Source organism: Musa acuminata, chromosome BXJ2-9 (assembly GCF_036884655.1).
Source record: "Musa acuminata AAA Group cultivar baxijiao chromosome BXJ2-9, Cavendish_Baxijiao_AAA, whole genome shotgun sequence".
In the NCBI taxonomy this organism is placed as follows: domain Eukaryota; kingdom Viridiplantae; phylum Streptophyta; class Magnoliopsida; order Zingiberales; family Musaceae; genus Musa; species Musa acuminata.
In genome coordinates this window covers 45,181,156-45,209,146 of record NC_088346.1, presented here as the reverse complement: position 1 = coordinate 45,209,146, position 27,991 = coordinate 45,181,156, and the positions used below count along the sequence as shown (strand labels likewise).

The 27,991-nt window shown below is 37.5% G+C and overlaps 3 protein-coding genes across 6 annotated transcripts; 2 read left to right on the top strand and 1 right to left on the bottom strand.

Moving 5' to 3' along the window:
* Window positions 1-2,908: 2,908 nt before the first annotated feature.
* Window positions 2,909-5,570, top strand: LOC103998874 (transcription factor bHLH112). Of its 2 annotated transcripts, none has more exons than XM_009420481.3 (7): window positions 2,909-3,324; window positions 3,410-3,878; window positions 3,958-4,077; window positions 4,181-4,246; window positions 4,385-4,450; window positions 4,529-4,579; window positions 4,648-5,570. In XM_009420481.3, exons 1-7 carry the CDS (start codon window positions 3,122-3,124, stop codon window positions 4,795-4,797), a joined length of 1,125 nt encoding a protein of 374 aa, XP_009418756.2. In that variant the 5' UTR covers window positions 2,909-3,121; the 3' UTR covers window positions 4,798-5,570. The 2 variants fall into 2 exon arrangements, with proteins under 2 accessions (XP_009418756.2, XP_009418757.2); XM_009420482.3 differs by having other exon boundaries at window positions 2,911-3,324; window positions 3,961-4,077.
* A 315-nt stretch (window positions 5,571-5,885) lies between these two features.
* LOC135623600 (receptor-like serine/threonine-protein kinase SD1-8) lies at window positions 5,886-12,118 on the bottom strand. The gene is made up of 10 exons (XM_065126748.1): window positions 10,991-12,118; window positions 9,606-10,760; window positions 9,197-9,313; window positions 8,915-8,992; window positions 7,993-8,133; window positions 7,576-7,694; window positions 7,288-7,498; window positions 6,624-6,864; window positions 6,391-6,541; window positions 5,886-6,299 (listed from the first exon to the last, which is right to left on the bottom strand). Exons 1-10 carry the CDS (start codon window positions 11,064-11,066, stop codon window positions 6,024-6,026), a joined length of 2,565 nt encoding a protein of 854 aa, XP_064982820.1. The 5' UTR covers window positions 11,067-12,118; the 3' UTR covers window positions 5,886-6,023.
* Window positions 12,119-12,293: 175 nt separating this feature from the next.
* LOC135623601 (uncharacterized) lies at window positions 12,294-27,756 on the top strand. 3 transcript variants are annotated; one of them, XM_065126750.1, is made up of 19 exons: window positions 12,295-12,643; window positions 14,951-15,066; window positions 15,208-15,366; window positions 16,637-16,699; window positions 16,773-16,862; window positions 17,022-17,315; window positions 17,497-17,594; window positions 18,531-18,566; window positions 18,892-19,012; window positions 19,108-19,344; window positions 21,800-21,895; window positions 21,988-22,053; window positions 22,288-22,326; window positions 22,429-22,563; window positions 22,853-23,214; window positions 25,496-25,589; window positions 26,395-26,586; window positions 27,055-27,179; window positions 27,307-27,756. In XM_065126750.1, the coding sequence occupies exons 2-18, from the start codon at window positions 14,968-14,970 to the stop codon at window positions 27,148-27,150; spliced, it is 2,277 nt and encodes a 758-aa protein (XP_064982822.1). In that variant the 5' UTR covers window positions 12,295-12,643; window positions 14,951-14,967; the 3' UTR covers window positions 27,151-27,179; window positions 27,307-27,756. The 3 variants fall into 3 exon arrangements, with proteins under 3 accessions (XP_064982823.1, XP_064982822.1, XP_064982821.1); XM_065126749.1 differs by having other exon boundaries at window positions 12,296-12,643; window positions 27,276-27,756; XM_065126751.1 differs by lacking the exons at window positions 25,496-25,589; window positions 27,055-27,179; window positions 27,307-27,756 and having other exon boundaries at window positions 12,294-12,643; window positions 26,395-26,532.
* The last annotated feature ends 235 nt before the right edge of the window (window positions 27,757-27,991 follow it).

Genomic DNA, 27,991 nt, shown 5'->3' with positions numbered 1-27,991 from the left:
TTTGTGCTTCCTTTAGCTACAAAAATTATAATTTGATTTCAGAAAAAGTACATGGCACAATATTTTTATATAAATATGATATAGTCAAATTGGGATATCATATATATCTCCCTAGTTTAAATTCCTAATATTCTTGTTAAGATCGATACGTATAATACGTTGTAACTCGAATGACATGATTTTTATTATGATATTTATCTTTTTGTGTGTGGAAAAGGTGACTTATTTTGAACATAGTAATATACCTTTTGGTACTATCTTATTTTGTTTATCATGTTATTCTATTAAAAGTTTAAGCTTGTGTATGAGACATGATTCATATTAGGCGAAAGCTAAGTGACAAAATGGATGAACACAGATGACTGCAAGCACCGGAATATAAATATATATATTCATCTCATCGTGAAGCACTTTTCGCAGTATACGTGATCTAAAACGTGAGATGTCTCCCGGAGGATGAAGCGTAGCTCACCGGGAAGTCGATCTACGAGAGACGAGGATGGTGAAGTATCTATTCCTTTCGATGTGCGAGAACAACGAAGGGAAGGTTGTGTTGTAACACGGGAAAGAAAAGGTCAAGGCATGCAGAAGAAGAAGAAGAAGAAGAAGAAGAAGACGACGACGAAGAAGAAGAAGAGAGGGAGGAGAAGACGGGAGGGCGAGTGCAAAAAGCTTCAGGCTTTTTTGACTGGTTAGTGGAAGGGGAAGGGTGGTGGGTCCCGGTGGGTCAGTCGCAGGAGCACGCCTAGTGGGACCCACGTTGACCTACGACAGCCCCGTCATCAGCATGACGTCGCCCTTGTCTCTCTCTCGCTCTCTCTCTCTCTTGAATTTGAATTCTAACAGCTATTTAGCTTCTTGATGATGATGCTTATTATGATGATGATGATGATTATTATTATTATTATTATATAAATATAAATGACAAAAGATGATTTTTAAAAAATAAAATCTCATTTTGATTTTCTCTAAAAATATTCTTATTTTGGTAGTAGAAAACGCTATGTTTAGTAATTTTATATTACATTACAATCTTTTTAATAATACTAAAAATATATTATAAAATAATAAAAAAAATGTTATATTAATTTTATATTATGTTTAATATTTTTCTAATGTTACTGGAAGCACTGTAACATAGCATAAAAATACTGTAAATATATAGGTTAATCGATTCATACCTTAAAAAAAAAGAGAAAAAGTGATAGATGGCTTATATTATTTATTCTACATACTAAAAAAATAATGGTGTTCAATAATTCTAAAAATAAGAATTTTTTTTCTCATGGGAATAACCTAAAAGGAAAAGTTACTTATTTTTTTAGAAATTTGCACAATGATAAAGATAGGATTAAACTTTTAAATTTATAAAGTAAAATACGATAATATCTGAACAATGTTAGGTGTTAAAAATATTATTATTAATCTACTTTACAAGTAATTTTTCACCTAAAATTCTTATCTATTTCTTCGTGACAACACTCTCAATTTACATAAAGAAAATATTCATAGAGACATAAGATATCAATATGTAAAGAGTATACGTGAAGCCGTATTATAGTAGTTACTGAATACAAAAATTAATGTTCACTTGATGCAATTCATAGTATACTAACCTAACTTAGGGAGTAGATGAGTCAATGAAACGAATTTAGTGGGTCAAGAACTCTGAATAGTTGTAAGACTTGGATATGTTAGCACCTCTGCAACTTTAACCCTATGATATCATTTTATGACATTTTCTAGAGCAAGCAACTAAATAAGTTTTGAGGCATTAAATTACGCTACTATTTTGAGTGGACTTCCATCAACATCTCCCTCTCGTTGTCACAGTAATTCCTATATAATTTCACAAGAAAGTTTTGAGAGATCTCCAAAAAAAGAGAGGTAAAAAATCATAAAAAGATGAGTCAATGTCTCATTTTATTTGATAAATATTTTGATTGAGTTACTATAAATTCTAAAAAAAATAGATCAGTAGAAAAAGACCTAAAAAAACTTGTTTCTATGATATGATGATAAATATTTTAGTTGGGTTCTTATAAATCCCAAATCAATTTTTTTACCACCTAAGCTAATTAAGATCTTCAAAAATATTCATCTCTATTTAAATTTAAGCAAATGTGAGTCATGAATTTTCTTGTTAGTTATAAATATTCATAAATTTTAGAGAAACTATGATTTTTTTTAAGTTGTGTATTATTACATTTGATTTATGTAGAATTTATTCATTAATCCATATAAAACCAAATATATATATATATATATAATTATTTATCTATTATGAAATCCAAAGTTTTCATTGGTTTATAAAGTAGTCAACTCCCATAAGAACACTAGTTTCAAATCATAGTAAAATTAATGTGATACAAATCATATTAGTGACTTGTCTATACTTCTTAATCATAGAAATGTTAAATGAATTACACTTATTACCTCCACATTATCTCAATATGTAAATATGCTTAGATATGCCCATATCAGTCATATTCTTATATTATGATAGTTGAATCTAAATCATCTGTTTAAAATACTTTAAATTAAGAATAATAATAATAAATATATTATATCTTTATAAGTCGATCTTAATCTTAATCCGATGTTACATATTCTCATATAATATCCTATTAAAAGAGCTTTTATGAGACTCTAATTAGAATGCCAATATATGCACAAACAAATAGGAAAGGAAAATAGGAAAAAGGCTAATATATGCACCTTATTTGATTCATATATAGTAACCATTTTTTATCTTTCTTTTTGGTTTTGGGAAAGTAAGGTTACTACTGAGAGACTGACTGAGTCTGCTTTGAATCGATTAAAGTAAAGGAAGCTGCATCATATTCCTTTGTACCCAAGCCAACATAAATCCAAAAACATGAATGAAAGGCTATTACAAGTCCAAAGACAAGCATTTTGTGTAAGGGAATTGAAGGTTGCCAATTCTTTTCACCTCTCCATCTTCCCCTTGAGGTCAGATGTTGATGACCGTGACTTCCACAGCCATATTAGTCGAACCCCCAACAGTTGCACTATATAGCAAGTCCTCAACGCCATCCTCCATCCTTGTCATCAACCCAAGCCGAGAGAGGAGCCTCACCAGAGAGAGAGAGAGAGAGAGATGGCAGAAGAGTTCCGGCCAGGAACATGCAGCGGAGGAAGCTGGTGGACGGCAGCTGAGTTGGTCGAAGCTAAAGCTCGGTCCTTCGACGAGTCCGCAGGGTCGGCCTGTGGCAGCTCAATCACTTTCCAAGAGACTCATAAGATGCAACACCCCGACGGTGGACTCTCGCCTTCTTCCATGACTTGGACTCAAGCTTTGCTGTATGTCTCTGGCGCATGCTTCATCTCTGGATTCTCCTAGGTTTGTTTGTTGTTGTTGTTGATCGTATGTGATTTGATGAAATAGGAACGGTGCCACGCCGCAAGAGGATCTCGGTTCGAGACCTACAGGCGGTGAGAGCTCTACATCGAATCCATACGGTGACATGAGCCAGAACTTGTTGTTGCAGCAGCAACATCATTTGAGCGATGTTGGTGGCGGCTATCAGATCATCACTCCCGCCTCCTATGCAAGCTCGTCGATGATGTTGCAAGATCTACTTGAATCCGAGACGAAGCAGCAGCAGTTCATCTATGACGGTCGAGTGAGGAATCAGTACCAGTCTCCAATGTCCGCCGATGGGGGAAGCTCAGATGAGCTATGGCAGCCTTCATGGCTTTCCCACCTGCTAAAATCCTCGCTGTCCAACAACACACCCTTATGGAATGCCTCCGCCAGTGATATGAGGCCAGTTTTCCGTTCTCCGACGCCTTCCAAGTATGTCATGCAGCCATCGGAGCCCAAAATTGTTTGCGGTAGCACGCTCACAGCTAAGGTATACATCATCATCATGTTCTTTTGTTCTGATCATTAGGGTTTTGGAGCCTCAGTGGATTATGCCATCTTTCTCAAAGCAGATGGAGTCATCAGGAGGAGATCGAGACTCATGTTCTTCCTCGACCAAGAAAACTGGAAGCGAGGCTGCAACCAAAAAGCCCCGGATAGAGACGCATTCGCCATTACCGACTTTTAAGGTGTGGTTAGAGTCATGGGGACTTGGATCGATGATACATGATCTTTTGCTTTGGTAGCTTGTCTTTTTACATGTATGATAGCTTTTGGATTGCATGCTTACAGGTGAGGAAAGAGAAACTAGGGGACAGAATCACTGCTCTCCAGCAACTAGTTTCACCTTTTGGAAAGGTGAGGTCTCTTTTCTTTTGATCTTCTTTTCCTTACAATGCTTCTTTACGAGCATTGCTCGCTACAGTCTTCCTTTCAGATGATCGAATCTCTCCCTCACTTTTCATGATCGAACTGCTTTCTCTTTCTTTGTGACAGACTGATACTGCCTCGGTTCTCCAAGAAGCCATTGAATACATTAAGTTCCTTCATGACCAAGTCGGTGTAAGTCCATCGAGTGTTTCTCATGAGATCTATTCCAACACCCATTTGCAGCGATTAAATATCTATCACTGATTGTAGGTTCTAAGCAGTCCCTACTTTAAAAATGGGCAGCCCATGAAGCCAAAACAGGTACTATCTTGTCTTTGCTACTGTGTCAGTGAGGGATCATACAACACAAACGCAATGTGTTAATGCAGATACCTGAGGAATCCAAGGATTGTGATGAACCGAAGCAAGACCTTAGAAGCCGAGGACTGTGTCTGGTTCCTGTCACGAGTACGTACCCGGTGGCAAGCGAGACCACAACTGACTTCTGGCACCCTACGCTCGGAGGAACCTTCAGATAGAGAACAGCTACAGGGTTCTGAAGAGAGATAGGAGGATGAAGCCTCTCTCTGAGCAACAACGTCTCGCACTTGCATGCAAGGAAAGATAAGAACTGCAGTGTGCTCTTAATTAGGACCTCTATAGCAGTATGGAAAGAGAAACAACTCCATTAAGAGAAGATACAGCAAGAAGTGACCTTATTGGCCCAGCTACATGGAGAACAGAGTGAGAAGCTGACCATCAAAAAGAGAGAGAGTGTGTGTGTGTGTGTGTGTGTGTGATCATAACAATATAGTATTTTATGAGAGGGTGGACAAGAAATAGGAACAGGTGCTTGCTGAATTTAGCAGAAGGGAATGAGGAGGGGTGGATGGGAAAAGGATGGTGGGTTTTGTTCCTGTTTGAGGTGTTCACAGTTTTCTTTTCTTATAGAAAAGAAATTGAACAGCATTAAGGAATAATTGAGATGAGGGATATATAGGGGCATGTGTGTTCCTTTTTTTGTTCTGGGGATCCTAACTTTTGATTGATTTGAATGCTCTCATGGAGGGGAGAGGTGATGATGGCCCCCCTTCCAATCTCACTCTTCCTTTTGACTATGATCATGCTGGATTTTAAGGGTTGGAAAACCATTTTATTCTTTGGCAGAAGCACGCAGTTGCATGTATTTTATATTCTGTAGATATACATGTGTTGACATGAAAAACTTACTGCTGCTTCCTGACCTCAAAAACATGTTGAGAAGGCAATGATGAAACTTTTGTAATGAAACAAACAATACAAGCTTTTGGTATTTGCTCAACATTTTGTGAGATGTGATATCATGATGATTCTCTCTATCTTGCACTCATGGAAGGGCTGGGTGCCATGGATGTTGGTTTGCCATTTGTCTACCAGGCAGTGTGTCCTTTTCTTTATTATGCTCTTTCCTGATACAAACCAGCAGTATGATCATTGATCTTAAGGTTACAGAAAGGATTCATGTTCAGATTGTAGCTTTTTCTTTTGTGGTGCTCTGTTATTAGTGGCTTTGATATGAGATCTGAACCAGAGGAAGCTGACTGAAGGCATGTAGGAAAGCATGAAGATTTCTGAGATTGGCTAAATGTGAAGGTAAAGCAATTGAGTTTGCTTGATAGCATATTGCTTTGTTTGTCTTTGGAGTATGACAAGTTCTGTAGCATATGAGTTGCATTTTGGCATCTCAATCAGAAACAACCTAATTTACAGTAGAAGAGAATATGTTTCATCGACCTGCAATTGTCACACTAATTTCCTTGGAAGAGAGGTCTCCATCACTGCTTGCCAATGTGATGGTGGGCTGTTTCAGTGGAGTCAACTGTTGGTCTTCACTAGCCAACATCATGACCACCTCTGCCATTGTTGGCCTGTCTTCACTGTGTTCTTGCACACACAAAAGACCCATTCGGATGCAACGAAGAATCTCCGTTGCAGGATACGAGCAATCGAGTGCATCATTAAGAATCTCCAAGGATCTACCTTCCTTCCACAGTTTGTATGCCTGCAGAGCCATGTTCATGAGGAAATCAAACACTGAATTGGAAGCAACATTTAGGAACACTGAAGGTAAAAGCATTCACTGAGGTACTTACATGTCCTAAAAGATTCAAACGGACGTTTGCCTGATTGAACACCCTGTTCCTCTTACCACTCAAGATTTCCAGTACTATAACACCGAAGCTGAATACATCGGATTTGAATGAAAAGATTCCACTCGATAAATACTCGGGCGCCATGTATCCACTGCATGTAAGAAATCAACAAGAATTAGGATGTTCTATGATAGCAATCCATTTAGTACAGTTCTTTTAACTGTAAAACTTACAATGTTCCAACTGGTCTTGTGGTTGCATTCTCATGTCCTTCGTCTCTTTCAAATATTCTTGCTATGCCAAAGTCTGATATTTTTGGATTCATGTCCTTGTCAAGGAGGATGTTGCTCGGCTTGAGATCTCGATGAATTACCCTCAAGTTAGAGTCTTGATGCAGGTACAGAAGTCCTCGAGCAATCCCAACAATAATGTCGAGCCGCTTTTGCCAATTTAGCAGCACACTTTTTGTTTTATCTAGCAACAATTTTGATATGATCAGAGTGATGAAAAGTTTTAATTATTTTGCTCTACGCATGTATGCATAAATGAAATCTACCCGGTCCAGATTTTCCGTAAAAGGAAGAAAGGATAATTTTCTATATTCTATATCACAAATTTCTACTCTTTACTCAGCAATACAAACAGAGAAGTGATACAGAAACATTTTGAGAGTCTAAGAGTAAATGAATATGATACTAAAGATTTCATGAAGTTTTGTCTGAGCCAATTCAATTATTACAGGAAGATGATATGCCCATGTTCATTAGAGTTGTGACATTGCACAAAGATCTGAAAAAAATAAAATAGATTTTCCTAATCTATGCAGAAAGAAAGGATTAATTTCATATACTGTCCAACCAATTATGAACACCAAGAAAATGAGGCATAGATACTGACCATATATGAAGGCATCTAAACTCCCGTTTTCCATGTATTCTAAGACCAGAAGTCGCTCATCTCCTTCAATGCAAGAGCCAAGAAGGCGCACGAGGTTTCTGTGCTGTAAGTTGGCAATCAGTGTGAGCTCATTCTTGAACTCATCCGGGCCCTGTGATGAGTGCCTTGACAATTTCTTGACAGCAATCGTTTGTCCATCTTGCAACTGATCCTGCAGAGTGTTCCATGCAGTGTTTGCTTTATAGATTTTGGATGAAAGATTGCATTGCTGTAATGCTAAAAGGTTACCTTGTAAACAGCACCAAATCCACCTTCCCCAAGTTTGTTAGCAGCTGAGAAATCATTTGTTGCAGCTTTTATTGTAGCCAAATCATAGGAAGACAATGTCCCCAATAGATTTACTGAAGCTGGCACAAATTATTTACAGATTAGGAGCCTGAAACAAGAAAGACCTAACCTATTGCAACCTTAGTTGACAAAGAAAAGAAAGTCAACTGAGAACCAAACTTTGTTTCTTGGATCTATTGATATGGATACGGAAGCTCGACATTGGCACAATGTGAAGTAGAATTCTATTGCTACTAGATCTACAATTCTTATCGGTATTATGTGCCAATTGTATTAGAAATCTCAGATTTTGTATGTGATGGTTTGATATCTCTCATGCATCAGTAAGGCAAGTGTTGCGGAGTGAATGATGCCCACCTGCTCTCTCATTATTTAGATTAGCATTCTCGGAGTTGATCATGATTGATCTCCAATGCTGCTCTGATGTATCAAAATCTGTCCTCGGTAACTGCTGTAGACTCTCACAACCTGATGAGTTACTTTGACCAAAAAGGTCATCTGCGAAACACCATGATCAAAGAGATCAGTAAAAATGTTTTAATAACCATATTGCAATTCAATGTCTTAGAGATTCATGAGTAGAAGATGTAATTGTAGACAGTGATCCCGCTTCTCAAGCAGCAAAACATTGAACTGTGAACTGTGATCACCTGAATGTTCAATGATCGGTTTCTGGCTCATATCCTATGCTGTTTGTCTTTAGAAAGATTGGCATTACATATCGGTATAGACTATAGCCTATCAGAATTGCAAAACATCTAAGATTTAGAATTTTGTTGCCAGTTGTTTGCAATTCTTGCATGACTTGAGCTTTTCAAACAAAATCTTGTTAGGTACTGAACAAAAATTAGCTTTTGTGAATCTGATCTCTTAAGGAACAGAGTGTGAAACAAAGGTTTTCTTCTTCTGCTTTCTTTATCATTATATTCAATTTTTCCAGAATAATGAAGCTATCTGTCCTCTGCGTCATCTTCGTAATCCTCAAGATTAGAAGATGCTAATCTTTAAAAGATCTTTCAGCTAAGCTAACAGTTTACAATCAACTGCAACATCATTAGAAATGATTAAGCGTAATCCTGCTGTGATCTTTCAAAATCTAGGCTTTTCAGAAGCTTAATATGTTTGTATTATGATAGCCTCTCAAATCTGCTATCTGTAAATTAGCAAATTGGCATCATTTGTTTAAACAAATTTAGGATGTAAAATTGATAATTGACTTCTAGAGTATTATCGACTCAAAATTTTTCTCAACATGAAACATCAACCAAAAGCCAAGTACCTTTGTCCATCACCTTCGGTAAGTCCAACAGTAAGCCGGTTTCCTTCACCGAGGACTCAGTATCAGTTCCAAGAATGCCTGAGAACCATGATGACACCTCATTCAAAAAAAAAGATTCTAAAAGCTAACATTTTGAGTGATGCATAGTTCTACTGAAATTGCAGTACAATCCCTAATATTCTAGTGTATGCAGAAAAGAAAACCATGTAATTTTAGTAGAAGTTTGTACAAGTGACTACATGCTCCATCAGATGTTAGCAGAACAGATGAAGAAGACAGTACCTTGTTTCTTTCCTCTCTTCCTCCACCATAAGAGCAGACCTAGACAACACAGTAGAAGAAAGCCCAGCAATAGAGGAAGACCTATGGCCAATTCACGCTCATTGCTCCTTGAAGACTCTACAGATATTTCTGACATGAGAAATCTAGGGTTGTATATGATTATAATGAATGAAACAGGATCACTTTACTAGCCATCCAGAAGTAATGAAAATTTCATTTCTTTAGGTCTATTTCCTTTACAAAAGAAAGTTAGCCACCATATAAATATGATTAATCCAAAGGATTTTTCAGAAGAAAAAACAACTGTAGCTTAAGCTCACTGATTGTTAAGATCACAAGGCATGGGGCTGTGTTTTGCCACTGATTCATGGATCCAATACTACCTCAGAGAGAGACTCAATGCACTTACCAGACTCAGAAGCAGCAAGTCGAACATATAGATCATCCCCTCCACTAGTGAAGTTCCTGAGATCCACCAAGTCGCCACTCCAAGTCACACAGCCATTAAGGCCAGCCATAGCATATGCCAAGCAAGAACAGTTCTTGGAACACCAGTCTTCGCACGCGGCCAGAGTGCTCTTAGAGCTGTCCGTAGTGGCGTTCTCGGTGTCAGGCAGCTTGATGCTTTGCACCTTCCAAAACCTGTCCGATGAACAGCTTAAAGGTATCGTCCTCTCACATCCAAGACTGCCTTTGTCTTCAAATCCTTCGATGCAATTGCAAGAATAGCTGTAGTATTCTTTGGTGCAAATGCTATTGGATCCACATCTAGCATAGTGATCGCATTCGTCTTCCGGCACATACCAGAAATTGCTCCAGCTTCCTCCATCCCAATTCCATCGCTCAAAACGCCCGGTGGCATTCATCACTGCTCGTGACAGAAGAGAATTGTTCTTGTATTCGGTCGTGTAGTAGACCCCGTTCTGGTTTGAGACGAATGAGAAGTTCAACTTGTTCGATATATTACTGTCTTTCATTTTAGGATTTCCGCTGAATCCTTGGTTCGTCCACGGCCCAGTGCGATAGGTTTTCTTGGATGAACTCCATATAGAGATCTCAGGAACACCACGAGTCTCCATTTTGAAGGCGTAGTCACCTGGAGAAGGGTCGGTGGGACTCTTCCATGACACGAGCTGCCTAGAAATGTTGGCTTTGTAATCCACTCCAAGCTTCATGCCTGGTAGAAGAGTGTCGCACGGATGATCGAAGCTCTGCCATAGTGGACTGTTTGAATTGCCTGCGATCATCACAAGATTTCCAGAGTCCAAAAGCTGCAAGACAGGATTAATTGCTCTCGAGGTGCCTGTGGACCATATGATGATCCCGTTGTCGAACAGGCTTAAAGTTCCATCAGCAGTCAGATTCATCGTTGCAGTGGAGAGGTTGAGAGGCTTGTTCCTGTTGGCAACCCATACTACACTGGGATCTGCGGGGTTGTAGTACCGGATTCCTAGGTATCCATTCCCTGAACCAGAGGAGTTGAAGAAGCCAAGCTGAAACACCCCTCCTGCGGAGATCAAGGTCTGGTTGCTGGCAATTGTGCCGTTTGCAGCCAATCTATCTCCTGCAAAAGAATTCAATCTATTATTCAGCTGTACGTCAGTCAGAGTAATCCTTCTCCTTTCCTCTCTCATGATCGTGAGGATCCCCTGGCTACACAGATGAAAGAAAGACTCATTTGATTTATGAACATGAATCAAACTGAACAGAGCATGATCCCCGTGCTGATGCACAAGTCCTCATTACAATCATGGATTATTAGGGCTGAATTCTAGAGGAAGTTTCCGTACGTACCAGTTGACTGACCAAGAACAGCTGCTGCTGCTGCTGCAAGTGCTTCTACTAACAGAAAGAGCTGCAATTTCGCCATGGATGTCTATCTTCATGCAGCAGCAGTCAAGTTTACAGGGAGCTGCACTGCTGTTGATATCTTGGCTCATAGATCACATCTAATGCTGTGGAAACTCTCATTTATTCGTCACATATATATGACCAAGTCGAACCACGGTGGGACGCTAGTCAACGGCGTCGTCTCCACCGAGAAGAATGGTCGCCTGATGAAGTGATGCATGCATACTTGGTCAAACAATCCATGCCTAACTTATGCTTGCATCAATCGTCAATCTGAGTTCCCAACTCAGTCGACAGTCCGAGGTCAGTTGTGTTTGATCGTGCCAATAAACATATGAGAAGCTGGCAAAGACGCGTGAAGAGAATTCAACTGAGCTGTGACCAATGAAATGTTTGGAATGATTCTTCTATGTTAGCTTGTAGAAGGAAAAATATTAGAGCATGAGTATGATAACGTAGCATATACTTTAAAGAACTTGTCCTGATATCATTATGTTTGAAGATGGAGACTTCAAGGAGACAAATCTGAAAGGAGGAAGAAGAAGACTCCAGGAAAGGCAATGGTTGGCCATAATTAGTCGAAGGGGACTCCCTTCTATGGTCAATGTTTGGCCAATATAGTCACTGAGGCACGCCAATCTACTTCAATTCAATTCTCTCTCTCCGTAGCACACAAACAAAACAGGAAGAAAGGATTCCTGGTGGTGTTGGGGATCAAATGGAAGAGTCAGTAGTGATCATGGTGGTGGTTGGCAGCTAACTTGGGCGTTGTGGACATTCATGGCGATTCTTTTGGTTAATCATAGCCACGATTCTGAATCGGAGAACCTACTTTGAATTGTCTTCTTCTTCTTCTTCTTCTTCTTCTTCTTCTTCTCTTTACCCTAACAATGGTGGATTTGTTGCAGTGTTCTGACACAAGTACTGCCAAGATATTGATGAGGTTTGCTGACAGCGACAGCCATAACATGAAACCATAGTCAACGATGATTGCTGCAGTCAATCGTTCAATTGTCCAGTTAATCTCGTAAAGACATCCGAGTACTATGCTACTGTCGTCTTTCCAAATGGGGCAAAGCCTGTCATGGGCTAAGCCTTGTGATGATGAAATGGGCTGATCCTTGTCCGATGACCAGCCCACTTAGAGAGAGCTACAAGCGTGAACTTTTATGGGCCGAAACCAATCGAGGTTCCTACTAAGATCTCGTTTCAACGGTGCCACACGAAAGCCCTAAATCTCAGATCAAGGTTTGTAGAATCGGCACTTTTCGGAGACCCATCGCCGGAGCGCTCTCCTCTTTTCCCCCACCGTTGCACCTCGAATTCACTCACACATCGCTCTTTCGTCATCCCTAACCTGCGGCCGGAGAAGAACCCTCTTTTCACTCGATCGGCGGGTTTCGCTGCCCTTTACATCTCCCTTGGGAATTGATTGCAGCAAGTCCACCCGTCACCCTCGGCCGTCGTGGCGCCACATCCCTCCAAATAGCAGGTAACGGGCGCGTGACCAAGGATATATTCCGCTGGCGGTCGGCGACGTTCTCCGGATTTGCTTTTGGTAGAGGGGTTTTCTCTTTCAATCTTATCATCGTCAAGGTTTGCTCCCTTTCTTTCCCTGAATTTTTTGCTTGCTTTTCTTTCCACATATTATTTACCGAAAAATACCATTTTTCTTTAATTATCTTGAATGTGTTGTTATTCTCCTCATCTTAAAGAATATGGATTTATGAATGTGTAAGATGAAGGAATGAGAGCTAATGTATATCTCATGTGCAACATGAATTACCGTATCAATAGAAAGATTTTCATTTTCCTGCTGGATTGGATTATGGATGATTCCCTGTGTTTGCCTTGTCAAAGTTGCCCTAAGAATTATGCTAAGACTTATATTGCTACTCCGTTAAGTTTAAAATTAGAGTCTATTGTGGATTACATTCAGAAACAGGCCCTACCAATTGCAGGATGGAATTGTTTTTCTTTTTTTCCAAAACGAGCTGTGGAAACAATCGGATGTAAAAGGTACTTTAGGTTGGATTTCCGTAGCATTGGATTGGGTCTGGGTTGACCCAATCTGATCTGGCTCCTAACCATGTGTAGGCATAGTGAGGAACATCAGACCATTAAATGAGGTTTGCTGGTTGAGTCAATCGTGTTCCTTTTTAGTGTTTATTCAAGGATATACCACATAGCAAAATGAATGCTATCCTGCATGAAAAGCAGTTTCTTCTTTTTCAAAAAATTTTTAAGGACACAGTAGTCAAATTGTAGCATTAAATAAAAACTTGATCACATCCTTTTCATTTTCACTCCTTGAAGGATTACTGATAATCTTATCTAGCAAGTTAATTGGATTTAAAAGAGGAAATTTGTCTTTGAAATGAATGCTGATCAGCTGATTAATGAACTTCCATTTCCTGAAACTGAAAGCTGAAATTCAGCTTGCTGAATCAAAATAACGAATGGCCATATGTTGTAGTTTTGATGCCTAGTTTAGACAGATTTCAGAAAGTAAGACCTGTTATCTTAATTGGTTTCAGTGTTGTTCTTTTGCTTGGTTTCATTAGTGTCAAAATCCCTAAATTATGTGCCTCAACTTGTTTGAGGACATCGTTTGTGTCACATTTTTTATGTTTTTATTTTTTGTAATCTTTAGAGGACTAAAAACAATATGAAGTTTTATGCAATCTACATACCTAGTTCTGGTATTGATCTGTTTTATGATGATATATGTATATGATGGAACCTAGAGCTATTCTTCACTTATTTATTATGCAACTTTTTATTACTTTTTTTGTTTGCTCTATTTTTGTGGTACAATGTAATGCGACTTTCAAGCGGTACTTTGTTTCTTTTGTTATTTGCACTATTTTTGAGCTACAATGTAGTGAAACTCTGAAGTGGCATTGTGTTTCTTTTGATGTTTGTGTTAACTTGTGGTCGAACATAATACAACTTTGGAAACTTCATAATTTACATGTGAAGCGATAACACTAAGAGAATTGAATTGCACATTGTCAAGAAGGATGGGTTAGTATATTCAGAAAAGTTAATGTACATGTAGGGCATATTTAACCATTGTTTACCTTCCAGATGGTTGGTCAGTTGGGTGCATGTTTGTGATTGACTCTTTAGAAAACCACAGAATATTAGGGAGTTTGAGCACATTAGCAAGAAAACCCTATTATATAATATATCAAGTTTACAAAATCATGGATAAGGGTCCAACTTTTGTAGCAATTATAATAGTTTGTTCTTTAGAGGTTATGCCTCCATCAGCATGGAATTTTCCTATGAAGCATCTGAATTACTTATCCATTATTTAAATTAAATGCCATGTGTGCTATCATCCTTTGTTGAGTGCATCACCGGTAATGAACTAAATCTTAGTGCTATAATCTATAGAATATTGAAATTATGGCTTTTTTTTCCAAATTAAAACGCTAAACTAAATCCATGCACCAGTGGGGAGCATTATTTTTGGGACACATCCTATTTTAACTGCATGCTTGTGTATATCAGGGATGATGGTGTGCTAATCCAAAGATGGCGTAAGCCTTCGTGTCTTACATAATATTATGTCTTCTTGAACACAATTTAGTTGGTGCAAGTGCATCTAATTTCTTGTTTGTGGTTATATTGCATGCGATGTGGTCACTTGATTTAACTGCATGCTTGTGTAGATCAGGGATGACATCCTGTGCCTTCATGTCTTATGTGATATCATGATTTATTGAACACAATTTACTGGATTTAAGTGCATGCAATTTCTTGTTTGTGGTTTTATTTCATGTGATGTGTTTAATTGATTGTTTGTTTCTTACATCTTTAATAAGTCAGTTGCTGTTTAGTCTTAAATTATCATACTATCTATTTGATCTAACTTAAAAGTTGTGCATGTTACAGGAAAGCTTCAAGCTGCAATGCACCGTGTGGCCAGTGCTGGTAACACTTCCAATTCAACACGTCCTAGAAAGGAGAAGCGCCTAACATATGTTCTGAATGATGCAGATGACACAAAGGTAATTACATTTCTGATTCTTGATATATTTCTGACCAGTGCCTTTGTATATGATGATGGTGCCTTTGTGTTTCAAGATTATTTTTGTAAGTTTGTCACCAGACATATTACATTTTATTTCAATTTTTGTCCTTGGATGCAGCATTGTGCAGGCATTAACTGTTTGGCCATTCTAAACTCTGCAACTCCCAATGGTTGTGATCATCTCTTTACTGGGAGCAGAGATGGGACACTGAAAAGATGGGCTCTGAGTGATAATGATGCTACCTGTTCGGCAACATTTGAATCACATGTCGATTGGGTATTTTTCAATGCCAGAATTTATTTCTATTTTATAGTTCAATTGGATCTTTCTTCTCTTCTCTTGTTTTCCCTGTAACCCCCTGGAATTTCTAACATGCTGAAGAGTGTTCAGGTAACAGGAGACTTTTAGTGGAAGCCTAGGATTCGAGAGGGCATATTATCTGTTTTCAATTGATTAGCCAATCTTAGCCTCATAAAGTTCTGCTGCTTATTCTGGTTCGAAATAGAACAATTGTGTAGCATTAAAAATTTGCACAAGCAAGTGAAATGTGCAACAGATGTTAAAAACCTGACCACAATAAGCTGAAAAAAAGTAATTTTAGTTATGTAGAGATTTACACCTTAGTAGTGTTTGATTATAGAAACTACATAAGCAATTATACAATACAAACGTAAACTAAATAAATTGTCATAATAAAAAATATAAATTGGAGATATGTAAGATATGTCATGCTCTACAACATCAGAATTTGAAGAGAATGCGACAGATCTACAAAAGGTTGTAGAACTATAAGAGCATTCGATTTGAAGAGAGTCTCCAATAGTTGCTGCCTTGAGAGTCCTCTTTCAATTTATTTTCCTATATCATGGATGAGCATGCATGATTTCTTTTGTTTTTCTATCACCTAGATGAAGTTGAAGTCTATATTGGCCAAGTAACAGAAACTATTTCATGCACAACCAATGTATATCAGAAATAATATTTGCAGTTTGCTTGTCATCCAGTCATATGATGAGCTTGTTCATTGCATATTAGAAGTTGCAGCTGAGCCAATAGGCTCATCGCTCCTCTTCCTTCGATGGCCCTCCATCCTCCGGCTAAACCTTTATATTAAGATTGTCATTTTTCTATAAATGTTAATATGTTTTAATGTTTAAAAATATTTCTTAGTAGTACATATACATTTGAATTAGTATTAATTTTTAATATTTTTTTAATTAAACATGTAATCCGATCAGCTGATCCACTAATCCAGTCAGTGAAACCTAAGGCTCAGTTGGGCTGTTTCCCAATTTGGTTTCAGTAACTATGGTGGTGACACAAACCAAGGACCTAATATCATGATCCATGCCAATAGATCCATTATCACTGCCCATATAGACATGGCAGTCAATTGCTGCCTTTATTATAATGAGTGATTGTCGGCTTAATCATGCCTTTTTTTTCACTAAAACTTAGTAATTTGCTAAATAATACATGGCAGCTTCATGCTGGAAGTTATTTTCGGGCAACTTTGGTTATCTTAGTTAATGCACTTGTTATGCAGGTCAATGATGCAGTTCTGGCTGGAAATAATCTTGTTTCCTGTTCCTCTGACACCACTCTGAAGGTTCTACACTTCAAAAAGATTGTTTTAATCTTTGAAGAAATGACTTTTTGTTAACTCCATCTTTTTTTATCAGATATGGAATCCCTTGTCTGATGGTGTTTGCAGTAGAACTCTTCGACAGCATTCTGACTATGTTACTTGTCTGGCTGCTGCTGAGAAAAATGTAATTATTTATGTTCTCGAGTTCATGTAACAAATAGATTACTTTTTGTTTTCTGTTTGAACAATATGCTGGTATTTATTTTAGTTTTTTATTTTTCATGTTGAGATACACTTTATATGTCAAAGTTTCTGATTGTTTTTCTAACATCGCTCGTGTTAGAGCAATATAGTTGCCTCTGGGGGGCTTGGTGCGGAGGTTTTCATATGGGACATTGATGCAGCACTTCTACCACTTGCTAAGACTGTTGATCCAAAAGAAGAAGAACTTCCCAATGGAAATTTGGGACTTCCTTTGTCAAGTTTACGTGGTATGAATACTGGCAACAACATGTCTTTTCATAACAACCAATCCCGTGGATATAGTCCTATTGTTGCCAAAGGCCACAAGGAGTCAGTTTATGCATTGGCAATGAACGATAGTGGGACCTTACTAGTTTCAGGTGGAACTGAAAAGGTACTGATAGATTCTTTGTACTGAATATACTGGTTTCCATGACATTCAGATTGCCAATAATGTGCAGATGTTTCTTATGAGGATTTTTTATGGCTATACAGCTAGATATCATGTATGATGTTTGATTTTACTTTTGATGTTTGTATATGAAATCTTTAATGTACATACTGGCTTTCTGTAGGTTATACGGGTTTGGGATCCAAGAACTGGTTCAAAAAATCTGAAGCTTAGAGGGCATACTGACAATATTAGGGCCTTGCTTCTTGACTCCACGGGCAGGTGTGTAGGTTTCATGTTTTGAATTCAGTATAATGTAAAATTTCTTATCTACTCTATTGTGTTTTTACTCATACATGATTTTTTGCACATGCATTGGCATGTTTCAGTGAGATAGGCATGTGCCTGGCTGGTCTAGTACCAGCACAGTGCTATGCTGAGGCGAGGAAACCCTTCTCAGAAGTTTATATGCATCTCATGGTTTCTTGGAAATATAAATTGAAAAAGAAATCACAGTAAACCAGCTACGAAATTTGGTCCATGTTGTTTGACACTTGGATCGTAGTTGAATGACGTTCAGTATGGGTGTTGGTCATGTCACTTGTTTACCTTTCTGTTCATTTTCATTTTGGTTTATCAATACTTCATCATTGTAGTCGGTATGTGATTGTCATATGATTTTCAGCACATGAATAGGCATGTGGCTGGCATGTTTCAGTGAGAGAGGCATGTGCTTGGCTGGTCTAGAACCAGCACAGGGCTATGACGAGATGAGGAAACTCTTATCTGAAGTTTATATACATCTCAGTTTTTCCTGGTAATATAAATTGGAAAAGTAAATCACAGTAAACCAGCTGTGGAATCTATTTCATGTTGATCCACATTTGGATCCTAGATAAATAAAGTTTAGCTTTAGGTAGCATTACAAATGCCACTACAGTATGGGCCTTTGTCATGCCCCCTGTTTACCTTTCCATACGTTTTCAATTTTGGCGACTTCTAGACTGCATCGTAGTCATATTTTGATTTATTAAACATTAGTATAATTTTCCAATTACTTGCATACTATGTGCTTTGACTTCGATATACTTAATAGTTAATACCACACTTGTATTTATCAGGACTTGTCTATAATGAATTTTTTTGTTGTGGGTCATTGTCATAATTTATAGTGTGCTTGGTGCTAGTAAAGACTTGGTTTGTTAATCTGTTTTGCAGGTTTTGTTTATCAGGGTCGTCCGATTCAATGATCCGGTAACCAATGCCTCTCTCTCTCTCTCTCTGCCCCTCACATTCTCTCTCTCATTTCTTATTGATTTATGCACTATCTATCTTTTAATATTGATTTTGTGTTTGATTTTAATAGCTTAGGCAACATGTGATTTGGAGATAACTTTTCTCTTTATGTATAATTTTTAATGTTGATTTTGTGTTTGGTTTCTTTCGACGTTGATTTCTGTCCCTATGCCAGTTCTCCACATGGAATTAGTTAATGTTGTTTAACTAATAGCAATCCTGCAAGTCCTTTCCTTTTTGTGGTTGGGTAGTTGTTTAGTCTATCACATGTTATTTTTTGTAGTCTGTGGGATCTTGGTCAACAACGATGTGTCCATTCTTATGCTGTCCATACAGACTCAGTCTGGGCACTTGCCAGCAATTCAACATTCACACATGTTTATAGTGGTGGGAGGGACCTATCTGTAAGTATAGGAATTCCCCATACCTTTCTTTTATAAAGATCAACTGTTCTGCATTCTCTAATCTGTTCTTTTCCATATGATTCTGTATATGTTAGTTGTACCTGACAGACTTGTCAACGAGGGAAAGCCTTTTGCTTTACACAAAAGAACACCCAATTCTACAAATGGCCTTGCAGGATGATAGTATATGGGTTGCAACGACAGATTCTTCTGTACATAGGTTGCCAGCAGAAGGATGTAACCCTCAGAAGGTTTTTCAAAGAGGTGGTTCATTTTTAGCTGGAAATTTGTCATTTACAAGGGCAAGAGCTTCTTTAGAAGGATCTGCTCCTGTAAGCCACACATTGCAATGCATGATATATTGTGATAGGATATTATTTCAAGATAGTCTCCCCTGACTAGTTTATTTTTTGTTATATTTGGTTATCTTGATTATTTTTCTTTGATTAGGCATTATTAATGTTCAATGCTGTATCTAGGATCTGATCTAGCCATTCACCTACTTTTTGATTGAGCAAATCATTTTTCCCTGACTAGTTTGTTTTTTGTTATATTTGGTTATCTTGATTATTTTTCTTTAATTAGGCATTATTAATGTTCAATGCTGTATCTAGGATCTGATCTAGCCATTCACCTACTTTTTGATTGGGCAAATCAATTTTTCCTGACTAGTTTGTTTTTTGTTACATCTGGTTATCTTGATTATTTTTCTTTAATTAGGCATCATTAATGTTCAATGCTGTATCTAGGATCTGATCTAGCCATTCACCTACTTTTTGATTGGGCAAATCTTTTTTCCTTTCAAGTCTACAATTTGATGAAATGTGAATTGGACTATACAGATTTTTTATAACTGCACATCCATGTATTTGCTGCTCAGTAGTTGTTGCACTTTCCTGGAATTTAGTCGAACTTTTTTTATTATTCTCTATGAACATTGATCCTAATTTTTTATCTTCGTTCTGGCTTTGTAACATGTAAAATCTGACAATTCTCATTGCACACCAGGCCAAATTCATTAGAGATAATTGAGCCAAATTTGGTTGACATCTTTAACAGAAATGTTCAAGGGTGAAAATAATTAGTGGTGTGTGTGCAATGAAACTTTTGATGAAGTCCCAGGTCTTGATTCCTTTTGAAGATAATATCAGTTGTCTAGGATTGTTTGAACTGATAAATCTGTCATGTGTTTTACTAGAGATGGTCAAACTAACTGAATGGAAGAACTATAATGTAAAGTTTTGGCCTCAGCACTTGTGGCTTGAAGTTCTTCATACTAGGGGTCTAAATAGGTTCCCGGGCGCTCGCCTAGGCGCTCAGGTCTCGCCTCGCCTCACCTGAGCGCCTCATAGATTCACTAGGCGATGGACTTCAATGAAGCACCGCTTGGGCGCTCCCCTGAACCCAAGCATCGGGCGCTTTGGGCGAGCACTCGATAGAAACCATGCAATCGAACCAGACTATTAAATCCGGTTCGGGTGAACAGTAGCTAGTTGGTTCGATTGAACCAACTAAACTACATAAAGTTACTTTATTAGCAAAACCCACCCCTTGCCCCCCCACCCCCCCCCCCCCCCCCCCCCGCGTGACCACGAGCAACCCTAGCGTAGTCGTTGCCTCCGCCATTGACACTTCCTCTGTCGCTACCTTTGCCGCCTTCCCCGTCAACGCATAGGACTGTGCTTCCTCTGCCGCCAATGGACGAGTCCGAAGGTGTAGCTTTCATGCGTAGTTCCCTCCACCATTGTTTCTTTCTTGTGCAACTCCTTCCACTATTGAGGGAGAGGATCGTATCTTCCTCCGCCATCAATGGATACATATGAAACTTCCTTTGCCCACGACGTCGTCGTCCATAGCTTCGGACGTCGCCACTATTGCTGTCCGAAGCTTTCTTCGTTGCTGCTACTACCGTCCGCAGTTTCCTCCATCGCCGCTATTGTCATCCTAAGCTTCCTCACTGCTATCATCCGAAGCTTCCTTTGTTGTTGCTGCTGTCGTTCGCAACTTCCTGTCATTGCCGCCTTTTGGAACTTTCGAAAGTTTCTCCGTCACCGCTATCCTCTCCTTCCCCACGTTCCACCGTCGATGACTTTTTTCTCCCCTCTAACTACTGCTAACAATAGATTAAATATTGTTAACTACTCTTATCATATAATTGTCCATATTTAGATTTTAATATTGTTAATCTCTATTTATCAATTTATTATTTTTTATATTTTAATATTTCAGAGCACATCGCTTCGCTCGGGCGAGCGCTTAACGCCTCGGGCGTTTTGGGATCTTGACGCCTAACGCTTTTTAAATCACTGCTTCAAACTCTTGAATGAAGTATTTGATTCATTCTATAGTAAGCTTGTTCAGCGAGGCTTCATTGCCAATCAAGAGTTTTCCCTTTTGCTACAAATTAATTGAATCTTGATTAAAATTGTTATTCTTAGGATAACTTATGAATATGGTGTTTGTGCTTTTCTAATTTTTGCTTCTGCTATAAATTGAATCTTGATTAGTTGTTGCCCTTTGAGTAATTTTTTAATATGGTACTTGCAATATTATTTGAGGAACCTGAATGCAATTTTCATCAGCACAATAGTTATCTCTGTACGCACCAGTCCAATATGTTCCAGTACAAATAACCGGACAAATTATAAGGAAACTTTGCAAATTGAGAGTTCTCTAGGAATTATGAATAGTTGTTTTCAATTTCCTATCTCTGTTGGAGAGTAAATATGACCTTAATATATCATAATTATCTTCATCAATTATTTAAGTAAATACTTCTTTTTACAGGTTCCTGTGTACAAAGAACCATCTTTCACTATTCCTGGAATCCCAGGAATTGTACAGTATGAAATCTTGAATAACAGGAGACATGTTTTGACAAAGGTACCTTGTATCCTTTAGATACTGCTCTCAGTCCTGAAAGTGAAGTTAGCTTTAATAGCTCAAAGGTGATGATTTCGACATGTTCTTTACAGGATACATCAGGTTCAGTCAAGCTGTGGGAGATTACCAGGGGCATTGTGATTGAAGATTATGGGAAGGTTCTCTTCTATACCTCTTGGAAATGCGTTGTTGTTAAATAATAACTTGAATTTATTCTTACAATTTTAAGAGGAAAAAGGAGTGGATGTGTAGACTTTTTTAATTTGTCCATTTTGATTTAATGACTTTTAGTGTATCTTGTGGCCTATAATACATTGACAGTGGGCCCATCTTAATCTAGAGGCATTGTTCTTTCAATAAGTATTTATGCGTCAATTTTTTTCACTCTGCAGGTTTCATTTGATGAAAAAAAGGAGGAGTTATTTGAAATGGTACTTTATCATGAAATGATAATACCTGATGTTACATTACATATTCTAGTGGTATCTTTCTGCTACATCCTTAAAAAATTATTTTGCTATTTGTTTTTCAAGGTGAGCATACCTGCATGGTTTGCAATGGACACTCGACTTGGAAGCTTGTCTATTCATTTGGATACCCCTCAATGCTTTTCTGCTGAGATGTATGCTGTTGACTTGAATATATCAGGAGCACCAGAAGATCTGAAGGTAAATCATTCATCCAGTGTTTTGTTAACCTTTTTAAAAATTCTGACTTGGCTTCTTAGAAGCAAACAGTTTATAATAACCTTTGGTTAATATTCTAAAAATATAAGGTGACTTGATAACACATATTAACCTCAAATATATGTGCTCTATGGATGGACAGAGATATAAGTTTGCGATAATTAAATATTTTTAGCTATTTTGTGGAATGTTAAACATGTTGGGAAAGAAAATTGATCTTCAGTAGTAATAACTAATAAGTTTAACAATGTAAGATCTGTGAATCCTGCAGGTTAACTTAGCACAGGAGACACTTCGTGGTTTGTTGGTCCATTGGGCAGCTAAAAGAAGGCAGAGATCTGGATCACAAGCTTCGTCAAATGGAAATGTCGCATCTTCAAATGATGTCACTAGAAATCTTCCACATTCAAAAATTGAGGTGGATGATGGGACAGAAAACAACACATTCGTTGTGCTTCCTTCTTTTGAATTTGCTACCGATTCACCTCCATCCATAGTTACGGAGGGTTCGCATGGAGGTCCTTGGAGAAAGAAGATAACAGATTTAGATGGCACAGAAGATGAGAAGGATCTTCCATGGTGGTGTATGGATTGTGTTTTAAATGGACGATTACCTCCAAGGGAAAATACAAAGTAAGATATATTTTCTTTCATTCTGCTGTAAAAAAAATAATTCCTATTTTGATTTCATTTTTATTTGCATGTACCTTAATACTTAAATGTGTGTTTGTGCATTATGATATTTTAAATTAAGTATACTATTTCTTGTTCTGTTTCTGTATTTCAAGAGCCAAAGTATAACTTTATGTCCTGAACTTGTTGGATAAATTGTGGTAACTTTAAGAAAATTAATCAGGAGAGAAAACACAAGGAATTCCTAATGGTGTTTCAAATTATTTTTATACTATTTTTTTAATGTTTTTCTAGCATGTTAGATGAGTTAATAATATGAGAGTTGGATGCTTATAGGGTTGTGTTTGTCAAGCATGATTGAAACTTTCTTGTCAAGTTTGGTATTTCATGATTCTGTTGTTTCCTATAATTTTCATTTTTTGGGTTAGCATATAACATGTGTTATTCTGTATACCTATATAATTAACAAAATTTGCTATAAGCATAAGATAAAGCACCCTTTCGACCATTGTAGTCTGAATTGAACAAGTTTGCGAAATTGGGAGGCATAATTTTATGATGTGTATACTATAGTGGGGGATCAAATAAAACGACAGGAATAGTTTGGGTTAACTTCAAAGACATTTTTTTATTTATTTGATTTTGTATTGTTTCTTTTAACAGCAATATACTAGAAACAGTGGTCTTTTAACAAGGTGCTCCTGGTTGCCTGTTACCTTTGTCATCAAGGTCAAGTAACTTGGAGGAAAAAAAAGGAAAATGGTTGTAACATCGAAATCAGGATTTACTCCCTTCTAGTTTTGTGGTTTGCTTCAATCTTTCTATTTTTCTGCTGTCGACTACTGATGGGTGACTGTTGGCTCTCTCAAGAGCCACAAGAGCGGTCATGATAAGTTATGTTGGAAATTGGTCAGCTCCTTTCATGTTCAATGCATCAGAGTTAGTGCAAGTAGTCAGTCCATAATCCAGTTTATTAACTGATAGAATTTAATAAGGTGAGATGGATACCCTGATTTTGTCCGTGGATTGAGCCTTTGTTTCCTTAGTATGTTAAAATGTGAAATCATTAATGTAAAGTGAATGTGGTATACCCACCAAACTACGTAAGTGTAGACCTTGATGTAGGTGGGGCATTGAGGCTTGTTAAGTATATAATTTTCCATTGAAATGTCCATTTCATACCGATGAAAATCTTGATTAACTCCACTGTTCAAACAGCCTCTCTGTGCACCATCTTCTTCTTCTCTCCTTTTGAGAAGAAAATTGAAAAAAAATCAAGATGTAGATAACCATATAACCAACTGTCATTTAATAAAATATATCACCAATTATTAATTTTTACAGGAAATCTTTATATGCTTACTGTCCATTTAGCACCAATTCAATTCATTGGGCCACTCCATATGGATTAAGGAGCACTGTAGATTCAGTTGACAACCAAAATGTGATTTGACTTTTAAGTCAGTGGTGAGGATGTTGTGATAAATTAGTGGGAGGTGATTCCAGTTTAGTTGCACACGAGGCCTGGAGGAGTACCTGAGGTATATGGTATCCTAACAAGGACATCATGGATTTGTAGCAAAAGAACATGTGATGTCTAGATACTCCAAATATTGGAAAACTTAATAAATATGTTGGATATAGAAGCTGAACAGCGACTATCTATCATGTGTTTTTGTCATATAGTTCTTGCTTCTGGTTGTTTTGATGTCTTATGTGAATACGTTAGTATGTCTATCTACTTCACTTTTTCTTAAGTTTGCAAATCTCCCACCAATTTTCCTGCAAATTTAGATGCATTTCTCGTGGTAGAAGAACATAACACAGTTATAAAATTCAAAGTGGCTAACACAGTTATAAAAAAAGAAAATTTCTTTTTTTAAGAACCTGTTGACCTGTGTTTAGTAGTGAATCAAGATTAATATATTCCCCACATTTAGCTGAAATACTCCACACTCTTAGATTGGTATTAGTGGTGGAATAGGTTTGTATTGTTTTAGCCTCCAGATTTGTTTCTTAATGTAGCTATATTTGGTTTCCATTATCTTGTTGAATTTCACTGTTGTCCTATATTTGATTGAGATGCTACTATATTAGAAGTATTATGTGCTCAAGAATGAGAATTCAGGTTATATTTATTTGTTATGGGACAATGCTTAATTTTTGTGTTGTTTATCTTGGAAATTTTGTCACCGTATTTATTTGTTATGGGACAATATTTAATTTTTGTGTTGTTTATCTTGGAAATCTTGTCACCTTTCAGTTGCTTTATTCTGTGTAGATGTAGCTTTCATTTGCAAGCTTGTGAAGGTTCAAGTGTCCAAATACTAACACAAGGTAAATTGAGTGCTCCACGGATATTGAGGATTAACAAAGTAAGTATCTGTTTTAAGCACTGAGCATTTGACACCAAGCACTAAGTATTTGGCACTAAGTTAGGTTACTGTAATATGACTTAAGATGTGCAGTTTTTTTTTGCTTTTTGTTTGCCAAAATATCGTAACATACTCGAGTTGTTATGGCCTCTGAAGTGTCCTAGTGTGGCTATTGAAACAAAACTTGAGTGGCATATTCTATTTATAAGAGAATGGTGATATACAAGGAATGCATTTCAATATCTTCAACATGTTGATAATAAATTTTCTGTTCATGTTTTGTGGTGTGAAGCAGCTTTATAACAATTACATATGTTCAGTGTACATATGACAAATGAGGAAGTCATATTTTCACTCATTTAATTTGCAATTGGATCTGAGGTAGTCAATAGAAATTATATACTTACGATGGCTTCATGGCCCACTGACGTTCTATCATTATCAATAAAACTAGAATGTAATACACTACATATATATTGGGTCATGACTTTCAAATTTCTTGGAAAATTTTGGATGATGAATTTTCTTAATTCGAGTGATAGTCTATTGCTTAATGATCTGTATTGGGCCTTGAAAACTCTTTGCCTGTTCAGTTTGATGATTATGACTTCATTCTCTATTGTTGGATGTGAAGTGCAACTTGGACTAAGTCTTGTCGTATCGTTTAGTTTTCTTTCTTATATACAATGACCTTTTCATTTGCTTTTCTTCTGAATAACTTTGTAAGGGAAGTGTATTATATGAACACCCATGATATTCTTTAATTCATCATTGATAGGTTTTTTCTATTATCTTACCTTTTCAGGTGATTAATTATGTCATTGAAAAGATGGTTCTTGACAAACCATTGGATGGTGGAAGCTCTGATGGAGCATCTGGTTTGGGATTAAGTACAGGACCATCCCAGCTTTCAACCCTTGGAGACGTTTCTCTACGGCCAGGGATGAAGCCATGGCAAAAGATGAAGCCATCAATAGAAATTGTGTGTAATAATCAGGCAAGTTCCAAGGAAATCTACATTGGATTTTCAGGCTTTTGTTTTCATTCTGTAGTTATATCTTCATCATATCTAAACATTGTGCATGTTGGCTTCCTTCATCAGAATTTAATGAGGTCGCTGGCAACAAGCATTACACACCTTCACTTCTTATGTTTACATTTAGTTCACTGTTTGGTCTCATCTTTGAATACTTTCAACTGCTGTCTAGTTGTTTAGATGTGATTGTATCACGTATCATGGTTATGTTCTTGTCATATATTGGTGTCACTACTATGGGACTTTTCTTAGTTGAATAAAAGAGAGTGAAATAATAAGGAAATCAGTATCTGGAATATCATGAGTATTCTTTGTTTTTGACCAGTGAAGAACCTCTAATGTACTTAGATTGTTTGATTTCATGATACCTATGGTCTCTTCTGGAACCTAAACAACTAATATAGCAATTGTATATGGACATGAGTGCAGGTCCTATCACCTGAAATGAGTTTGGCCACGGTTCGAACATACATCTGGAAGAAGCCAGAAGACTTGGTGCTGAATTACAGACTGGTGCCAAAATAAATGAGCATGAACTCTACCATAAATAAAAGGTCAGAACACCACAGCTATGCTGGTTGTTGACTGATGTGCATGACATAGCTGTTATGTAATGTATTAAATGACTTTGTTTTTCCTTTTTCATTCAGCTTTTAAGTCTCCTGCGTTTTCGTCACTTAGTAAAGCGTGGAATGTTGGGTTGGAGTGGAGGATCCTGCTGCTGGATGCGTGATACATGGTGCACCGATTCCTCAATGCACCTATGGGTTTGCGGCCGAGCTGATACTGCTGCAGCATTGTAAATTTGGAAGTCTGCTATGTGAAACTCATATTGCACTAAATCCATAACTCCTTGAGCCTTAATAATCCTGTGCAGATGCTATGTTTTAGCTGTAAGCTTGATTGTAAAAAACTTGCAAAATTTTCAAGCAAACAAGTCAATGGTTGTGGGACATTGGGACTAATGTGGATTGATGGTTGATTTTGCTTGTTGAAGCATATCATATTGTAATCAGAAAATGATAGAAGGGAGCATCCTTGATGTGAAGAGTCTTAACTCAAATATTGTAAGAAAAATATGGCACATGTATCTCTTTATTACACAGCATACATGAATTGGAGTTGGAGATCTGATGAAACTGTGTTGTGGTTCCTTTGAGCTGTTGCAGATTCCACAGTATTGGAAATGTTGTCATTTATTCTTGTGTCATGCAAGTAATCCAAGTGGGTGAGGCTTCTTCCAAAAAAGGGTTATCCCAAAAGTGGATTTGGACTATCCATCCCATGTGTGTAAGGCTTCTTCCAAAAGTTTCTACCAATTCCTCACCTAAAATCAAGTGGTCACCCAAAGTTATGTACTCTTCTT

What these genes read in the sequence shown, in the direction of transcription:
- LOC103998874 (XM_009420481.3), top strand. Translation starts at nt 3,122, where the DNA reads ATGGCAGAAGAGTTCCGGCCAGGAACATGCAGCGGAGGAAGCTGGTGG. An exon ending in ACTTGGACTCAAGCTTTGCT is followed by an intron (nt 3,325 to 3,409) that starts GTATGTCTCTGG and finishes TTGATGAAATAG; the next exon opens with GAACGGTGCCACGCCGCAAG. An exon ending in CGCCATTACCGACTTTTAAG is followed by an intron (nt 4,078 to 4,180) that starts GTGTGGTTAGAG and finishes GCATGCTTACAG; the next exon opens with GTGAGGAAAGAGAAACTAGG.
- LOC135623600 (XM_065126748.1), bottom strand. Translation starts at nt 11,066, where the DNA reads ATGGCGAAATTGCAGCTCTTTCTGTTAGTAGAAGCACTTGCAGCAGCA. An exon ending in GAAGAGAGGAAAGAAACAAG is followed by an intron (nt 8,993 to 9,196) that starts GTACTGTCTTCT and finishes CATGGTTCTCAG; the next exon opens with GCATTCTTGGAACTGATACT. An exon ending in GTTTGAATCTTTTAGGACAT is followed by an intron (nt 6,300 to 6,390) that starts GTAAGTACCTCA and finishes ATGGCTCTGCAG; the next exon opens with GCATACAAACTGTGGAAGGA.
- LOC135623601 (XM_065126750.1), top strand. Translation starts at nt 14,968, where the DNA reads ATGCACCGTGTGGCCAGTGCTGGTAACACTTCCAATTCAACACGTCCT. An exon ending in CTTTAGAAGGATCTGCTCCT is followed by an intron (nt 19,345 to 21,799) that starts GTAAGCCACACA and finishes TTCTTTTTACAG; the next exon opens with GTTCCTGTGTACAAAGAACC. An exon ending in AAATTGTGTGTAATAATCAG is followed by an intron (nt 26,587 to 27,054) that starts GCAAGTTCCAAG and finishes ACATGAGTGCAG; the next exon opens with GTCCTATCACCTGAAATGAG.